General features: G+C 44.6%; 1 protein-coding gene across 1 annotated transcript; it reads right to left on the bottom strand.

Moving 5' to 3' along the window:
- Nucleotides 1-378: 378 nt before the first annotated feature.
- Nucleotides 379-18,311, bottom strand: FBXL18 (F-box and leucine-rich repeat protein 18). The gene is made up of 4 exons (XM_010286087.1): nucleotides 18,112-18,311; nucleotides 15,684-17,224; nucleotides 12,589-12,807; nucleotides 379-835 (listed from the first exon to the last, which is right to left on the bottom strand). Exons 1-4 carry the CDS (start codon nucleotides 18,262-18,264, stop codon nucleotides 679-681), a joined length of 2,070 nt encoding a protein of 689 aa, XP_010284389.1. The 5' UTR covers nucleotides 18,265-18,311; the 3' UTR covers nucleotides 379-678.
- Between the last annotated feature and the right edge of the window lie 245 nt (nucleotides 18,312-18,556).

Below are 18,556 nucleotides of genomic sequence, written 5' to 3'. Positions count from 1 at the left end.
AAAAGAGGTCAGAACAACTTCCACCAGACCAACCAATGGAAACAGCAAGAACATACCATGGTTGAGGTGCTAACGACCATAATTTGTCATTCAAAAATTTTAAAAAAGAGTCCTTGTGGTACTTCTCAATCAAAAAAACCCCAAACTTTTAAATACTTGTCATTGCATGTGTATAACTACAAATGCGTATCTGTAACATAGAAAAGATGTGATGCACTTCAACAGAGCTTCTTTTTTATGCCTCTTAGTTGGCTTAGGCTTTCTATTTTGCCAAAAACAGACCAAAGCAAAGAATGATTTCCACCAATATCACAAAGCACACTGCCAAAGTACACAGAGACCCCTAGGAAATACACCAGGCGACACAGGGGAAAGAGCGTCTTTAAGTCAGTTTCTCTTACCTTTAACTTCAGTAAAATAACAAAGCAATTCAGAATAACCACAAGGAAATACTTGTCAGATTCCAGAAGCCTTTGAGACAGAATTTTCAGATGAAAGCAATATCCAATAGATGTTTCCCCACTGCAAAGGGCAAACATTTTTTATTTTGCAATTGCACCTATTTAGAGTGATTGTACAGCATCCAGTGAGGTGGCCAGGATCTGAAGATGGGGAATCCAGGCCAACAAGAAGTTACTTCATGTGTACATGCTGACCATCTTTTCCATGCTGTGACAGTCACCACCACAAGTTGGGAGGTTCCTCAGCCACTCTGCTTTTAAACAAGGTAATTTCATCCAAGTGCCGCATGGGGACATCTCTGATGACCTCTGTCAAGTCCTCATGAAGCAGAGGGAAAATGACGACGTTTAATGCAGGGCGGTCCGCCTGGAAACTAAATCAGACACAGGTTATTAGCTGAGGAGAAACACCAATTCTCCAGGGCAAGAGAAGGGGATTGCATGGATGTAGATCATGCAGCGTTGGGAGCAAGGAAGGGTTGTTCAGAGGAGGCAGGAGGGGCAGCTGGAAGTCAAGGTCTCCCGGTTACCTCTCTACATGTCAGCAGGGAGTGCAGGCTGGGCTTGCACCCCTTTTCGGCAAGTCTGTTGAGCTGACACAAATTGGGCCTAACATGGGGAGGGAGGAAGAAATTAAGGAAAAAAAAAAAATCACAACATATGGGTATTCTTAGAGGATATCAGAGATTCCCAAGAGCTTTGCCCAAACTGGGCAAGGTGCTCAGAGATAACAATTTAAACCATCTACAAACCAGCAGCAAGTTGCAGAGCCATTAAGAAAATCAGGCCAGAGCAGTGCCAGGCATTCCCTCAGGGCTGGGATTATCACTTCAGGCTGGGCTGCTCTGCATGCAGAGTCTACACTCTGCAATTAGAGCACAAGCAAGTTTTAAAAACTCAGATCTGCAGATAACTATTTAAATGTGTGTGCACACGCGCACACACACACAGAGATACACTGCAGCCTCTTTTTTAATCCAAATGGCTGAAAACCTGCCTTGGCACCACCGGAATTTACTCTAACAGAAACACACACAAGTATCCCTGTTTGCCCCTTGAATTTTGGCTTCCAGTTTCTGAATCTACAGCCTCAGTCTTTTGGTCCCCTCTTAGAGAAATCTGCATTCTCCTCCTGCCCTCCCAGCTGCTCTTGCCAACGTCACACCACTGGGTCTGCCTTCCAGCACACATCCCAGACCTTGCAAGCAAGAGGCCTGATAGGACAACATGAAAGAGGAGCAGCAGGGTTATAACTACAGAGCAGAGGAAGAGAACAGCAAAAGTTAAAGCCATTTATAGAATGTAAAAAGAGCCATACAAAAAGAGTCCAAGTCCCCATCAGCGAATACTCTACATGATAGCGACCTGGTGAGTAAGAGAACATGGGGGAAAAGAAACGGTATTACTCAGTGTAGCATAACAAGAGTTCAGTCTTTTAAAGCTGGGAGGTAAAGGGAAGTTATGCTATAGCTTAAGAGTTACACCCTGAAGATTAAAAGACTTGTGACTATTAGCCCCATGCCACCAAGATGCTTCCTCCAAACAGTGTGACAAGGGCCAGTTCATTACCACTCTAGAGGAGGCAGAGTCAAACTGGCAGCATCAGTCCCTTGAGGCTGAACCAAGTTGTGTTGGGTCGAAAGAGGAGTTCAATGCTCAAACTTCTCTCATACAGATGTGCATCTGGAAAATTCCCAGCTCATCTCTAGCACTGAAACAGCCAGATTTTTGTCAAACACAGAGGGAACGGCTAGAGATTTGGCTGCTGGAAACACACATGAAAATCTCAGGTAGCAATACAGCCAGCTGAAGAAAAAGCCACGAGAGACTGGCATTTCCCAGGGAGACAGAAAGGATGTTCCCATCCACAAATGATTTGGAGTAGAGCTGCCAAAAACATAGCAGAGAAACTCCCACTCCAAGGCTAGTTGCTCAGTCCTAGCAGGTTAAATTAATTTGCCTGAACGTAAGTAGCTGCAGGAGTAAGGATTTCCAAGCAACAAAACTACCCGGGGCAATTTTATATCTTTCTGCATCACAGACTTGCCCTTCATGCCTCACGCCTAAGGGCTGGCAGAAAAAGACACTGCTCCTTGAGTAGATCTGGGGGCTTATGCAGGAGCTGAGCAGTTTCTTACTTCCACAGCAGTGCCTACAAGAAATCAGCCAGCAAATAACCACTGATCTGGGAGGCAGCTGGTAAAGTCTGCAATGAAATTACATAAAATACAGCAAATGTCTCTGATAGTCCTTCCCCAGCTCTTGATGTTTCTTATCCCACACCACAGTCCTGCAGAGAAAATCATGTTAATAGACCAAGTTTACTGAAGTTCAGCTAGGAAGAAACAGCCACCTCCCCAAGGCAAAGAAACCTCTGCTTCTTTCTTTGTATATAGACTCTCCCAAATTAGATCTGCATGCTGCCTTCTCACCATATACAAAATTGTAGTTTATAAGCAGCCTTTACATGTAGCTGTAAAAATGAGAACCCAGACAAGTTTACATGACAATCTGCCACCAAGACAACTGAAAAACCCCAACACAGTAAGTATACCTTCCAAAAGAGGCTGGATTTATAAGAGAGGTTTGAACTTGGTCTTAAAAAAAAAAAAAAAAGAAAGAAAAAAGAAAGCTTTGTAATTTTCTCCCCTCCTCAACAGGAAACTGTATGTTACTGCAAACCTTGTAAATTCCATACCCCAGCAAGTTGACGCCGGAGAATTCTTTCCATGTACAATTTGCGTGATTTAAGAAAAAAAAAAAATCAAATGCACATGGCTCACTATTATTCTCAGCTAAATGTGCGTGCAAAGCCTCTCCTTTAACTGCCTGTTAAAAAACACCCCGATTTTAACGAGCAGCTGTCATAATGTTAAACTGGGATTAGCAGTTCCCAAAAGCAGACTCCCTCTGCAATCTATGCTCCTTTAGTCCTTACCCGGAAGGCAATTCCTTTCTTCATACACCTGTCCAGGTGGGCTAGATTAAGTGAGAAGCACTTAGAGCACTAGTTCAAAAGGCCCCAGGCATGGGGAGGAGATAACAAGAAGGGGAAGAGATTGAGTTAATGAGTTGCAGAATAGCTCCTGTAATCTTCTTGACGGTTCTTTCCTCATTCCACACCTGGATGGACTTCAAACTGGATCTACCTCTGCAAGCGCATGGCTTGTAAAATTAAAACCCGAAGGACAGAGAAGGATGTCGACCTGGGGAGACAAAAGAGCTGCAGTTCCAGACATGAAACCCTGCTTTTTTTCCAAGGGAAAGAAGCCAAGGATATGCTTGCTTGCTCTCTCCTACAAAACCTCCAGACTAAACTCATCATGATTAATTAAATGAAAGCAAGTTTTCTAGGCAACTGACTAGCAGCCCCTTCAAAACAGATCCTTTAATCAGAAACAACCACTGGGATAACAAAGAAAATACCCCTCACACACATATTTTCCAGCATAGCTGCTGGTCCAGAAGACTCAACACCAAACCAACAACCACCCAGCAGGAACTTTTACAAGGTCTCTGAAGTGTCCTCATTTGGATGTGGACACATAGTGGGCCTGGCTTCAGCAGCTGGCTGGAATCATCCATGGAGCTGGGAAACGGCTCCGCATCACAAATTCCTCCTGGCATCAGCAGAGGTATAACCCCACTCTACAGTTAGATCTTGAACAGGTTGGACGTGGCTGAAAGGGTTAATGGCACTTTGTTATTTGCCTCCAAAATTATCCCAGAACAGGTGTGGACTGGACACAGTAAGGTTATTTTGAAGTGAACAGCTTGGTAAATAGCCTATCACTACAGTCTCAATTACTTCCAACCAGCGTGGCAGGATCCAATATGTAGGTCAGGGACAAAGTCAAAAAGAAAGAGAAAAAGTCTAAAGCAAGGCTGCACTTTGATCAGATTTCCTCAATTTTAGCAAGACAAAAGAGTCACTCCCTGGAATGCAGTTATCTCCTGGCAAACACTCTCAGTATGTGTTTTGAGACATATCTCTCTAGAGAGGCCAGCGAGTCCCCAGGACTCCACCTGCCGATAGAGCTAAAGTGCAGCCCAAAGCCACAGGAGAATCTTACCAGCCAGCCTGTAATGATGGATTATGCTCCGCTGTAACTCTCTGCACCACAGACCCCAGAAGACGGCAGCTCCACTGTGTTAGGTGCGGCTCAAAGTTACCTTCTCTTACTTGTAAGGAAAGGATAAGGCAGTATTTGGGACTGAAGAATCTATTTCCCCTTGAGATTTCCAGAGAAACCCAAGAAAAGCCCTATGCCAAAATCAGACGTTTCAGCACATCCCACTTCAGAAAAGCTGGCAAGCAGGAATAAGGGCACCCAAGGTGGTATAATTAAGCACTGTCAACAAAAGAAGCACACGCCAGATAAAACAAGGAAATATGGTGTATCAGGAGTGGATCAAGGCCAAATTTTTGAACTCCACAAATTGAGATGAGCTTATGAGAAAAGAGGTTCTAGAGAAAGAAAGGAAGGAAGGAAACCAGGAGAAGCTTGATTTGGGGGAACCGAATGCAGTGGGGACAGAGCAGATATGGACTCTGGTTTGCATGACTCTCACAAATGCAAACCAACCTCTGCTGCAGCTGCACACCTTCTCCACACTCCATTTAGACTTCCCCCACAGGCTGGTGAGCAGCTTCTGGAGAGGCCAAAGTTTCTCAAGAGAAGAGAATTCAGACTGACTCACTTTTTGCCATGTACACAGCTCTTTCACCCACATGCACAAAAAGCCTGTTAATCCTCCACCAGGCACAGCATAAGTCTGTTTTCACTGGAAAAGTTGCTCACATCTGAAAGTTCAAATGTAGCATCCGTCTTGAAACCTTCAGCCAGCATACCTGAGCCAGGCTGGAAACTCCCATCCCTGAAGCATGGCACGGTAGAACAGAGGAGGTGCCAGGACAGGCTGGAGCTGCTGACAAGTGACATGACCCAACATAGATACACACACTTTTCTCTTCTTTTCAGGGAAGGCCAGACATACGCTTAAAATTTGCTCCACTGCCTGTGCCCTGAAGTCAGTACCAGGGAACTGCAAAAACTCTCCTCCTTACAGTGACTGCCAAGAGCATAAAATGAAGCTTCTCCAGAGCATCTTCTAGCCACACCAAAGAAACTGGGTCGGATTCCGCTAGGCCCATTCCTCCATGGGCAGGGAGGACACTTGCCCCCCGCTCATCCCCCAGAAGCCTCCACACAGTGACCCCAAAGCAAACCTGTTCCCTAGTGCCATTCTCACTTCCAACCCCGACAGAGTTCCAGCGCTGCACAGACTTCGTCTTCTGATCTCAGAAATGGACTTCAAACGTTCCTGAGGAAAGCTGTTTTGATTCCTCAGGTTGCCCTTAACTCCACACAATGAGATATTTGCTCCATAAAGGGTCTTCCTTTAAGGGTGTCTTCCATCCAATCATGTCTACACAGACAAACTGGCATTCTCCCAAGGCCTGCAATTTCCCCTCACCTTAAGTCCCATCATCACAGCCTCCAACCTGAGACGAAGGGGCATAGATGGGACTCGAAGTCATACACACACAACACTTGGACTTGATGATCTTAAAGGTCTTTTCCAACCTTAATGATTCTAACACTGCCAACTCTCCCGTTATCTTCAATGCAGCATCCTCTGCCACTGCATCGCGTCATGGGGAAGGAGCAATATATGTCAGACTCATCCCGAGCAGAGGCAAGTTACATCTCTATACTGTGGTTTCTCTCTGTAAGGCATGAATGACACTCCACTGCTTCCCCTTTGAGCTGAGGTTTATATCAAACATGCTTGCAGATTGAGGTTCTTACATTATTTTGCCAGCTGAACTCTGCATCAGTCAAATGTGACCGGACAATTAGAGGGGGAGGGAATAAGAACCCAAAGAGCGATGCCAGAGCGCCCAGGACACGTCCTAGGGGAGTGCTCTACCAGAGCAAGCTGAAAGTTATTTCCTAATCTCTTCCACAAATTAAAAAGCTGCTGCAATAACTGCTCAATTAGATTTATTTTACTATGGAAATGCTTTAAAGCTGCAGTTAATGCTTCCGTTCAACCTTTTACACCCTCATGAAGAGAGAGCACGACAATACTATTCCAATATTATTTCTCAGCCAAGAGAGAGAGGAGGACACTCCTTGAAACCTATTTCATGCACAAACCAATCTACCCTCTAAGGAAGGTTTCAGGACTGAATTCCCTTCAAAACACATGAGCTAGCAGTTAGAACAAGCCATTTGGGTCAACCACAGGAATGCATTTAAGAAGGGGTTATGTTAGTACCCCCAAAAGAAGATACATTAATATGCCAAATTGAGGATGGTCCCAGAAGCTGTGCTGGCTTGTAAAGGATTTGAACCCACCCATAAACAACAACCCTGGTAGAAGCGAAGGTGTCCAGGCCACACCTCAAGCAGAGTCAGCCTTCGCCAAGCCCGCCAAGGAATTCTTGGGTAACGCAAGCTGACAAGGATGCAGTTTGTTATTCAGTCTGTGACAGAATGATTCAGGGGTTTCTAAGAGCAGGAAATGAAACAGACAATGAAAGCTGGAACAGGATGCTAATGATTCACTACTCCAGCCTAGCGATACATTAAGTCTTCTGCAATCAGACGCAAGGCCTGAGCCCACAACATGCTTAGGCTAGCGGAGTGGGATCGGCAGCTACCGTGCTGGCTCTGGGATCCAGGAAAGCCAGCAGTGTACTGAGAGGGACTTTTTCAAGGTCAGAAGGAAGAGAAGGTGGTGAAGGGATGCAAAACCAGCTTGAAAATCTCAAACAAGCCCTAGGTGGCAATACCAGCTTTTTGCAGCGTCAATACAATTGCAGCAGTCAGGTGGGCAGTGCAGGAAGGACGCTGGAGGACTCTACTGAATTCAAAGATGATCTTGCACTCGCTTACTGCCCTAGCAGCCCCCTCCTACCCAATCTAACAGTAAAAAGGATTACCCAAAAGGGCTTTTCTGAAGCTGAGCCCACAATGAGAATCCAGGCAAGACGAATTTCTGCAGGGATATCCAGGGCAATAGCAACAAGGGAGGGAGGATCACTTAGCTCTGAGGTGAAGAAAAATTAATCTGTGATAGTTCAGTCCTGTGCTAAATGCCAGGAGAGGGATTGGCTCACTCAGCACTTTCCAAATACTCAGTTTCAGCCCCATGGTCCCACCTGGAATCCCTATTTCTGCAACTGAATCCCAGGAGGGTGCTTCATCCCTTCAGCGAGCATCATGGCTCTGACAGCCCCACAGGGCCACTGGAATCAGCAGTTTAAGAAAAGGCAAGATCCAGCCAAGATTTTCATGTTAAGAAAAGACACTAACAAGCAGGGGAAAATTTAGGTAATGTTACAGAAGCTTGGCTAGTAAGATCTAATTCAGACTGAAATAGCTATTCCTGGAAAGTTGCAGAGGTCCTGTTGTGAAAGTCACTTCAAACTAAGAAGTCCTCATACCTGACACAGGCAGAAGAAGGAAGGTTAAGTTAGTGTTTCTCTTTTCTCTGCATTTTGGATCCCCAGAACAGGCAGGTTGTCCCAAAACAGTAAAATTCCCTGCACTTTCAAGCACTGGTTAACCCTCTGAATCACACATTTGCTTTGCAAAGCCATTTGCTGGAGACAGGTAGCCAGCATGGCTAGGGGAAGAGGGGCAGAGAGCTTGAGCTAGGACTGCCAACTCCCCGCTCTGACCCCACAGCTCTGGGGGGATGCCACACCAGGAGCCCAACCAGCCCCAGCCCTCTGCATCTTGTCCCAACAGCTATCGGATCCCAGGGGATGACAACAGCGCTTTTGGGAGACTTGAGCAGTTGAGCCCTGCTACCCACGCTCCCCAAAACACACTTCAGCTGCACCACAATCTTTCACCTCCTGACCATGCTCTCCACCACGGCCTAATTTGGATTGCATTTCTATAAATCACAAGTCATCTCTATGCCTTGACACTTTCCCCTTATGTATGAAGAATCCCTAATGACAACACACTCTCAAAGATATTTTTGTTTTGCTTTGGGGTTTTTTTTCTTTTACTGTTGCTTTCTTGATCTTTTCCAAGGTGTTTTTTCAAGGATTTTTCACAGGCTTGTACTGTCTAGTGTTGTAGAGTCCTTGAAATCATTACAATGATAGGAACTACCTAAACACTTAAGCTAAACCCAACAAAATTCCAAAGGAACACGCTGGAAAACATAAACTGTCCTTGAGGCCAAGGAGATATTAGCCAAAGCATTTCCCATCCCCTCTTCCAGCCTGTTTTCTGCTGGTAAGCTTCACCAGGAAAGCAACTTCTCCGGCACATTTGTGAAGTGCCCACTAACCATGCCATGTAGCTGTGCAACCCTGAAGTCATCCAAACTCCTTGCCCGCAAGATTTCTAGGGCAGAGAAATACAAGCATATAAATACAATTATTTAGCGCGCAACCCATCAGTAAGCAGTGTGACACCTTCCATAGGTCACAGCTCCATCTACTGACTATTTCACAAAATAACAGTGTGGAAACCCCCCGGGAAAGCCGCTCAAAGCAAGCCCTGTACCCCGGACTGGGCTTTGGACGCACCAGCTCTTTGCAAGCATTTAGAAAGAATCCCAGCACTGCAATTCAGCCCAAAAGGGAGAAGCAAACCTCACTTTTCTACAAAGAAGCCTCTTGGCACAGCTACAGGTCTGGGGTCACACTTGAACCTGCAACCGTAGGTCCCCACGTATTTTAGCATTTCTGGAACTACCACTGCAGCGGTTTTAACAGCAGAATTATTTAAACAGAGACAACACGCACTTGGAGCCAAGCACTTTGGCAAAGTTAGAGCCCAAGCATAAAAGGGAAAAACATTGTGTTCGTTAGATCTGTTACTATCTCAAGTATGTCAGCAGCTGAGCACCATGTGATAGGAAAAAAAGAAGTCATTTTACAGAGAAACTGAGACTATACCACTGTCACATGTGAAATCCGAGGAAGATCAGGGAAGTGGATATGGTTCACTCAAGCCACATCTCCCACTCTAACCACTAGGCCCTTCTTATGTGCACAGAGTATCTCCCTGAACCATAAAGGAGATTACCCCTCCCATTCACACAGAAGAAAAAAGAATAAAGAAAAACACTGCAATGATTTATCTGCCCAGAGGGAAACAGTCTTCTCCAAAGCTCAGAGGAGACCTTGCCCTTGCAAGCCTCTTGTTTGCTGATGAGGGCTCCAGATGAGTGCTGTTCTGCTTACTGTGTTTCATTGCAAAAGAGGCAGAACTGAATCAGAGGCTCTTAATGACTTAAATATGTAAACTAATCTGTCCCAAATTAGCAAACTTTAACCAGAAAGCTGCCCACAAGAAAACTGGACACCACAGGGCCTGGTTTAGAGCTGTCACAAGACTAACAGACATGAGAACAACTCTCTTTTAGGACCAGCAGAACAGAAATACGTAACACCATCCTTATTTTATAGTCGAGGAAAAGAGTTTGAGAATCAGTTCAGGCTTTAAGCCATCGGTGTGATGCAGGAGATTTACGCTCCAAGCTCTCATCACCACACCCTGTACATACACCATCTTCCAGTACAACTCAGCAGTTGAAACCAGTCTGTTCTCCCCAAATCGGTCCCCGCCTCTTCTATGACCCAAACCCTCCTGTGTATCCACATCTGAAAAAGGATTGCACTGCCCCAGATTGCATTTTCAAGTCCTCCCAGCTCTATCACCCGCAGCAAACTACTGGCGTGTGCCCAGTCCTATGCCTTTCCAGTTCCCACTCACATTTCTTCTCTTTTTGGAGGCACTGGCAGAATAGGAGTCACTTTGGCCCCATATCCCTGTTAAAAAACAGCAATCACTTGGCTGCTCTCAGCCTTAACAAGACCATCTCCATAGCCCTAAAACAGGAACTCTAACCCTTAATGGGACCCGAGGAATATGGATCAATTCTCCCAGCTCAAGGAAGGGAGCAAAACAATGAAAGGCTCACTGCCTTGCCTTCCCTGCTCTCGCCTCCTCCTTCCCACCCACTCTCCATGTTTTTCTCCGCACACGCAGCATCTGCACACATTCCAAACAAAAAAAAACAAAAAAAAGGATAAATCACCTTATTTCGTTCTGGCACTAGGACAGATAACTTCAAACTTGCTGCCCAATGGGTTCTTCCAATTAAAACTTGGATTAAAGAGACACTAATAGCACATTTTTAGAGGAAGCCATGCTGTGAATTAGGGCTTTATCCACAGGTTTAAGCAATGAACACACAGATTTTACTGCACATCTCTTTGCTCTTGGAGTAGTCGACAAAATGCAGTCAGGAGAAAGTCAATTCCTGACCCCATCTAAAGGTGCATTTGTGCAAGGATGAGAATGGGATCACTGGAAAAGTCACGTGGTTAAAGACTCACTGATGGCTCATGGAAGACTCCAGGCTTTGCTTACACATCATTTTCTGTATTTTGTTCCTTCCATTTTATTACTAGAGACAGTTGCATGAGAACGGGATCTTTGTTGCTTAGGAGAGCATCTGCTCCCACTGCTTATCCTCCTCCTGAAGTCATAATCTTATGTGACATCAAAATCGTTTCCAGAGCCACCAATTACAATGTCATAGACGATTATGACTTCAGGTGTAGAATTTGCAATGGGAACAGATGCTCTCTTCAGGAAAAAAAACCAAAAACACTACACTTCAAAAATCCCGTTTTCATACAAATGTCTCTAGTAATAAAATACAAAAGAAAAAAAATAGCATGACAGCCAGAACTGTTGTTAAATGTAAAAATAGTTTTTAATATTTCCACAAGGCATCAACTGCTCTTTGGAAAGTTCCCAGGGTTTAAATTATTAAGAGGTACAGAATGTAGTGAAAATCCATCTACGACAGAGAAGAAGAGGGAGAAAAGACTGCAGAATAGCATATTTCTGCTCAGTAAGTGGACATAAAAATTTTGGCCAGTGCTGCAATGGCATCGCAGAGGGGAGGGCAAAATAAAAAACGGGAACTGCGGATTCCTGGTTCTTTCTAAGGATCCCCAAAGCACAACTGAAATCCACCAAGAAATGTTTTTACAGACATGAAGGCCTGTGAAAATCAAACTCAAAGAATCCTTGTCACATCACAAGGAATTTACTTAGATGTTTCCAACAATCACTGTCCCAGAAGGACACTGAGCCTTTCAGAGGCTGTAACAAACAATCTCACGTGCAGTTTGGTAGGTAGCTAATATAGTCATAGGCTCTTCTGGATTTGATCTGCAGAAACAAGCCAAGTGTAATAAGTCAGTTTGAAGCTGGAGAAAGGCTGGGGGAAGGAGCACCCTTTAGGATGCAGTAATAATGCCATGCGATTTGAAAATTTTATTAGAGCTTAACAGGGCAAAGCAACAGTAGGTGACAAAGAAAACAGTGAAGGTGGAGGAAAAAGCCTTATAGGAAAAAAAAAATGGAAAGTCTATTGCATGGGAAATATTTTGCAAGATGACTGCCACTATTAGAAGATTTCAAAATGCCAAGCATAATTAAAAGCTCTCTTTTCAAATGCAGTTCACAGCTCACACACAAACGTTTCCCACCACGTGAGCCTCAGAACACTGCAAGGGGCCAAGCAAAATGCATTTAAGAACTGCCAAACGTGCGAAGGCAGTTTGTACCAATTCTCCACACACACACACCCCCCAAAGAAAAACCCTTCACAACAACCCTTTAAAGGCTTTGAATTGCGCTGCCAGGGGATTATCAGTAAATGACATTTACAAGTGATTAGAGGACGAAGAATTATCTTAGTCACTTGTGGGAAAGGAAGAAAGCTTCAAGGTCAGCTCTCTCAGTACTTAAAATGTCGGCAGATGTTTTGTTTACACGAAAAGTGTCATTTGATTTATGATGGTGCTTTACAACCAGAACTTCAACTCAGCCAACAGAACTGCAGAGAACATGGGTGGGAATGGAATCAAAAATTCATATAATACCTTCAAATATTTCACTGATTCACTCTTATTAAAATAAGAGGCTAGTTGATGTGCCAAGCGGTTACACAGTACCTATTAGCTTCTTGGAACAAGTGCTCCAAGCCATATAAGCCTTGGCAAGCAAGGAAATGGAGATAAATCTTCAACAGCTCCAGAAATCCCACATCAACCCCTTTCCACACTCACCTCCGGACAATAGATTGCTGGAGATTTTTGCAAACGGTAAGAGATTCTCCCATAAACATGTGGCACATGATGACCTCAAGGCAGTTGGCCATAAATGACATCACTGCGTCAGACTGCAGAGTCCCACTCCGGGAGACGATGCAAAGCCGCTGGAGAGAGGAGCAATGACTCAGTGCCTGGAAGAACTGGGCACCCGCGCAGAAGTACGGCTGTTCCAGCCTGCAAGAATAAACAAAAACAAGTCAATGGGCAATTCATGCTTGGGCCGCTTTCAGACAGGAGGGGAGAGAGCACATTCATGGGGGGCTTTGCAAATGGAGCAACCAGTGTCCCCCACTGCCTCTTTCACTTACACATGCGATAACCTTCTACCCACTTGTGCCAGCGGTACGGCACATTGGAAGCTCAGACCTCTTGCTTGCTAGCTACTCTTGAATGGTGTGTGCTAACAGACAAGGACATAAATAGGGCAGAAAGGCCCTAAAGTGCAGAATTCCAGCGCCTGCAGAGAGTAACCCTGGTTTTGCAAGTTTTCCACAAAGCCTGTTGGGTAAGATGGGCCTTAGGTCTGACCAGCAGACCCATTCTGGTCTTACAACAAGAGCAGCCTGGCTTTTGCTACCTGACATCCATGAAGCAGTTGATGTGGATTTAGTGACTGACTGCTCCAGTGCACCAAACACTGATCAAACTGGTCATCTTCAGTTTACTGCCTGGAGAGAAGCATGCACGAAAAATTCACAATGCACACGTGGTAATGCAGAACTTGGGCCTCTGAGCCAACACAGTGACAACAACCAGCCCTCCCCGGTCAGAGGATGGCAAAAGGATCAAAGCTACCGTTCTCCCACAGCAAGAAGAACCATCATCACTTCAACCTTTATCTTAAACACTTGGCCCAGAGAAGAGAGACAGGATCCTCTATCATGGCTATCCACAATCTTACATCATAGCCCAGAGCAGGACAACAAAATGGCATGGTGAAAACATCCCTGACTAAGGGGTCCACGTTTTAACTAGCAGCATGACTTCCTCACAGTAACCAGTCTGCAGGAAGCAGAACCTGCTCGGGGCTGGTGTCACCAGAAGAGTACGCCTGCTTACTGCAGATTTACTACAGGGCCTCAGAGCACTTGGGAATCCCAGTCATTGGGTCAGCAAGGCCAAGAGCTCCAAGCAGGTTAATCCATTAGGTGATAACAAGTTGTCGGTCCCAACTTGATCTGGATAATCTCTGCATAGACTTTTGTAGTGCCCAGGGGTATCTCAGCAACTTAATCCTCTTAATTGGTAAATTCTGTTTTAGCATCTCAGCCTGTGACTGCTGTTCAGGTAGCAGAAAGATGTAGCTCTTCAGGTTGCCTGAAGAGATCCTAACAGCTCATGAGCGCTTTGGGTAATGGCTTAAAATGAATATTAAGGAAATGGGAAGTCTCTCCAATTTTTCAGCAGCATTATTAGTCCATTATAAGTTTAAGACAAAAAGCACAGAAGCCCTTGCAACCTCACAGATGTCTAGGTTACTCTCTGTGACATGACAGCCATACTTGCAATACTGCCTTTCACTCGCTAGATGACAATGTTGCTTTGGAATAATATCCCCTTAAACTAGCTTCTCAGCCTGGAAAATGGGGAGAGGAAAAAAGGTAGAAGCAGCAGAGAATTAGTCAAATGAAAAGGAAACTACATTAACAGGAAGTGATAAACATTAAAATCCTCTTAAACCTATATAAAACCTTAGACTTTACTCAGGAAAGAACAATGACAGCTTACATGGAAACACCAGGCTGTTACACAGAGAGACCCTGGTTCAGCCTTTATTCAAAGCTCTGTGCTGCCTCTCAGCTTTATCGCTCATTGCCTCCATTTCAAAGTCTCTGGAAACTACAGGGCCTAGACAGAGTGAAGTAACACTGCACACCCAAACCTCCTTCCCCAGATCTTAGTTCCTCCATGGTGATTTAGTCTCCTGAAGATTAAAGATACTTAATGGCTTGGGTCAAGTGAAAGTAACTGAATTTCCAACAGCTGCCATCCCTTGGATGAGAGGCCAGCACACTCCTTGCCTGTCAGAAATGGTAAGTGGTGGAAAATGAAAACCCTCCTGAGGTGTTTTAGCCACCCTGGCTCCTTCACTATTGCAATGGATCAGGAACATGCACACAAACACCAGTCTCAGCTGCTGAGCAACAATTCAGTCACGCAAACTGTCTTTGTGATCACAGCAGTGACCTTGCTGTTACTAGTTAGGCATTTTAGATGCATTTTGTGAACAGAGGATGACAACGGGACTGACAGGTCTAGCAGTTTCACCAACAGAAGCTGATTTTGGGAAAAAAGGAAAAAAAAAAGCATGTTTCTAAAGTAATAACAGTTCATACAGACTGGTGCAAGGAAACCACCATAGGTCGTGCCCTTTGCTTTCATAAGCACATTTTGGCTACTGTGAAGCTCTTTCATGCACCCTTTAGGATCAGATCCCTGGTAGGATCCTTTAAAACCTACCAGCAGAGAAACACCAACAGGTCAAACTCTAAATTTGGAATGTTTTCAATATATTATCAAGAAAAGAAAAAAAATTTAAAAATAAAAAGGTGAAATTTTAACACAAAGGCAGAAAAATATCTCATTGGGAAACCTAAGGAGAACTCTACATTATCTAGACATTGTAGGAGTCTCTTCCTTCCCAGAAATTTGAGAGATGTGCTTGTACACAAAGCCAAGAAGTCAGTATTACTGTAGTCAGTAATACTACAGCCAAAGGCATGTAGCATTTAACCTAGCCCTGACAGGCTGCTAGATCCCAAATATGCAGCATCCACTCTTCCTTATCTAAAAGGAAGGCAGTTGCAGCATACAAACCCTTTGCTCTTAAAACACTGGTTAAAGGGCATATCCTGAGCCCTCAAGGACAGTATGCGATGCCTTCCCTTTCTCAACAAGTCAGGAAGGAAAACACCCAGTTTTCAAGCCATTACAGCTGCTTTTGACCAGAACAGAAACACTCACAGTTTTAACACTAGCCACAACAAACCATGCACTACTTTTCTGGAGATTCACAAACAAAATGGAGATGTTCAATGGCAGTCCCTCACCTGAGATCTCTCAAACACTTGCAGTGTTTCAGCATGTCCATGAGGGCAGACATATAGACCACTTTCCCCATCATGCCCAGGTTGGCCAATGAAAGAGTCCGCAAATGCTGGCACTGCAATCCAATGTTAATAAGCCCAGAGCCAGTAAGAATATTTGGCAGTTGTGCTAAGGTGAGGCTCTGCAAGTAAGTCAATTGGCTAATGGCAGCCACCTCTGAATCCCCCACGCTTTGTGCCCGGACACAAGGAGGCAATGAGTTCCGAATTGCTGGCTCGTTGCGGGGCATGGCAGAGGAAAAACTGGACCCAATTATTTCCAAGGTTTCCAAAAATCGGAGGCTTCCCATCAGAGCCCAGAATACTGAAGACTCTATCTTCTGATTTGCCTGGTCTGCTAAATTCCTTGGGTATGTCTGTATCCCAATCCGAACTTTCCTTCCAAATGTTTGGGGCACCAAATTAGATGCTGTGGGAGGCTTTTCCACGTTTGCAGCAACATCTGTGATGGAGCAAACCGGTAGTGCTAATGACAGCAGGTGCTTTAGCCTGGACAGAAGCTGGCACAAGTGATTCCCTATGCTTTCTGAGCTGTGATGGTGAGCTGCAGAGAGGTTGAGGTGTCTCAGATTGCAGCAAGACACTACCAGGCTTTCTAGAATGCTACTGTCAATGTCGTCTTCTGCTTTTCGAAACAAGGACTCTGGAGCCAGACAGTGAATGCAGCCACTGAGATTCAAACTGGTCAAGCTTTTAAGATCCTTCCCACCATTAATAACCCTCTGGATCAGGTGACCACCAGACAAGGTGCATCGGCTAAAGCTGAAGTAGAAAGGGTTGTTGAACTTCAAGTGTTGCAGGAGCCCAGAGCCATTAATCCAGGCTTTGGGCAATTGTAAAGCATCCAGACGTACATTTCGAGCCATAGAGTCCAAGAGGTTTTTAGTGGCTCCCGTCTCCGCAAAGCTACCGGGGGCAGAAATAAGGAAGGCATGAAGGTTCTCAGGTGTCCGATCGCTTAGCACCGCCAAGTACAGCCTCACCACCTCCTGATTAACATAGCCAGGAGCCAGCCTGGCATAGAAGACACGGAGGTTCTGGTAATGGGGCACATTGCTCTCACCTACCATGAGCTGCCCAGAGAGCATAAAACCTTCTCGTGAGCGATCAAGGATCTCAAAATAAAGCAGCAATTTCTCAAGGCTAGTGCAGCATGGGACGACACCATATGACGGCGTGTAAAGGGTTTGCTTCAATTCCGAGACACGGCTAAGAGTGGCTTTACACTCACTGCTTAGCTGACTGGCGTCGAAACCTGGATTTACATCTATTGCCAGGGAGCGCAGGTGCTGGAGCGTGGACAGCATCTTTGAGAGACGGAGAGAGGTGACGTGGCACCCAGACAAGTTCAGTTTTACCAGGTTCTTGCATCGTGTTACGTGATCAATAGTGGAACTGGGCAGCCAATAGCACCCAGCCATGTTCAGCTGGTAAATCTCTTTTCCGATATCCCTCATCAGTTGCTTCACTTTGTCTTTGTTTACCTGTACTCAAACAAAACCACATTCAATGAGATATACAGCAATGGTGTGTACTGACTCAGTTTCTCACCTGAAGATGGGGATAAGAGTGGTTAGCACTTAGATTACATGGCTCATCCAAGGGTTTCAGGACACTAGCACAGTCTAAGAACTATTATACTGCTTGTAGCTGGCTTAGTCCATGCTTTGGACTCTTAAGACTACACTTCCTTTAGCTTCTTAGTCTGTGCAGTTCTGCATCATTGACTGTGAGGCCAAATCTGTTCAGCAACTGATAGCGGAATGGAGGCCCATCTCCATTTTCTAACAGCAAAGCTATTTCAGCAGAACTAGCTATCTACAGAAGCTCAAATTGAAAGAACAATGTTTTCATTCTCCTTCATCCAGTTTCCTCTTTTGGAAATGAGTAAGAAAGGCTTCCCCTTGCCTACACTTGGTGATACAGTCCTCATAAAACATATCACACTTCATTCCCAAGCTTTAGTTTTGTTATAACACATATACAATTTCTGGCTTAGCTGACTGTGTGCCTGACAGCAATATGCACACGATTTTTTTACATTTTCCATGTTGTGCATTTTGAGAAAATGGTAACTTTACACAACCACAGCTACAAATGGAAAGTCATGTTTACTTTCATTTTAGCTTTCAGAAACAGAGAGAAGACAGTTTTCACTGACAGTATTTATATAACTAAGGGACCCAGAGCTGTTCTAACAAAGCATTCTGGAAAACAAATGCTTTTATAAAACAGTTCATTGTTTATTTGATTTCAGAGTTCAAGAGCACTTCATTTATGCAGACACATTGTAAAGTTCTACTTCTTGGCATTTTTTCAGAAGTCAGATTTGTCTTCACATCTAACAGAAGAAGCAAGATACTCTCCCCACCTTATAGTCTTTCTGAAGTAAAACTGTATGTGTTAGACTCTTGTCAAGGCAAAGCGTTGCGAGTTTCCTGCAGGTTCTCCTGACGTTCAGGACAAGGTCTGTGCAAGGGACGTAGCTGAGGATGTGCAAAAGGATCTCATCTGAGAACTCCATCAAGTTGACACCGTTACTTTCCTCCTCACTCTCCCCGCTTACGATCTCCTGTGGGGGGAAAAGAACAATAAAAAAAGAAAAGCTACTCGCTTGGAAATTTCAGCAAAGTTTGCAAGAAAACAGATACTCTGAGTCTCATAAGAATTTATAAAGTGAGACAAAACAGAAACCCTTGAATCTTTAAGTACTTCTATCTGCATGAAGAAACCAAAAGCTTTCCATTAGAAGACAATATAGAGGTAGTGCAAAACTTCACACAAAGCCACAGTACCTTGACTCACTCTTTCGCTGT

Source organism: Phaethon lepturus, unplaced genomic scaffold, assembly GCF_000687285.1.
Source record: "Phaethon lepturus isolate BGI_N335 unplaced genomic scaffold, ASM68728v1 scaffold37834, whole genome shotgun sequence".
In the NCBI taxonomy this organism is placed as follows: domain Eukaryota; kingdom Metazoa; phylum Chordata; class Aves; order Phaethontiformes; family Phaethontidae; genus Phaethon; species Phaethon lepturus.
This window is presented reverse-complemented; position numbering and strand designations above follow the sequence as displayed.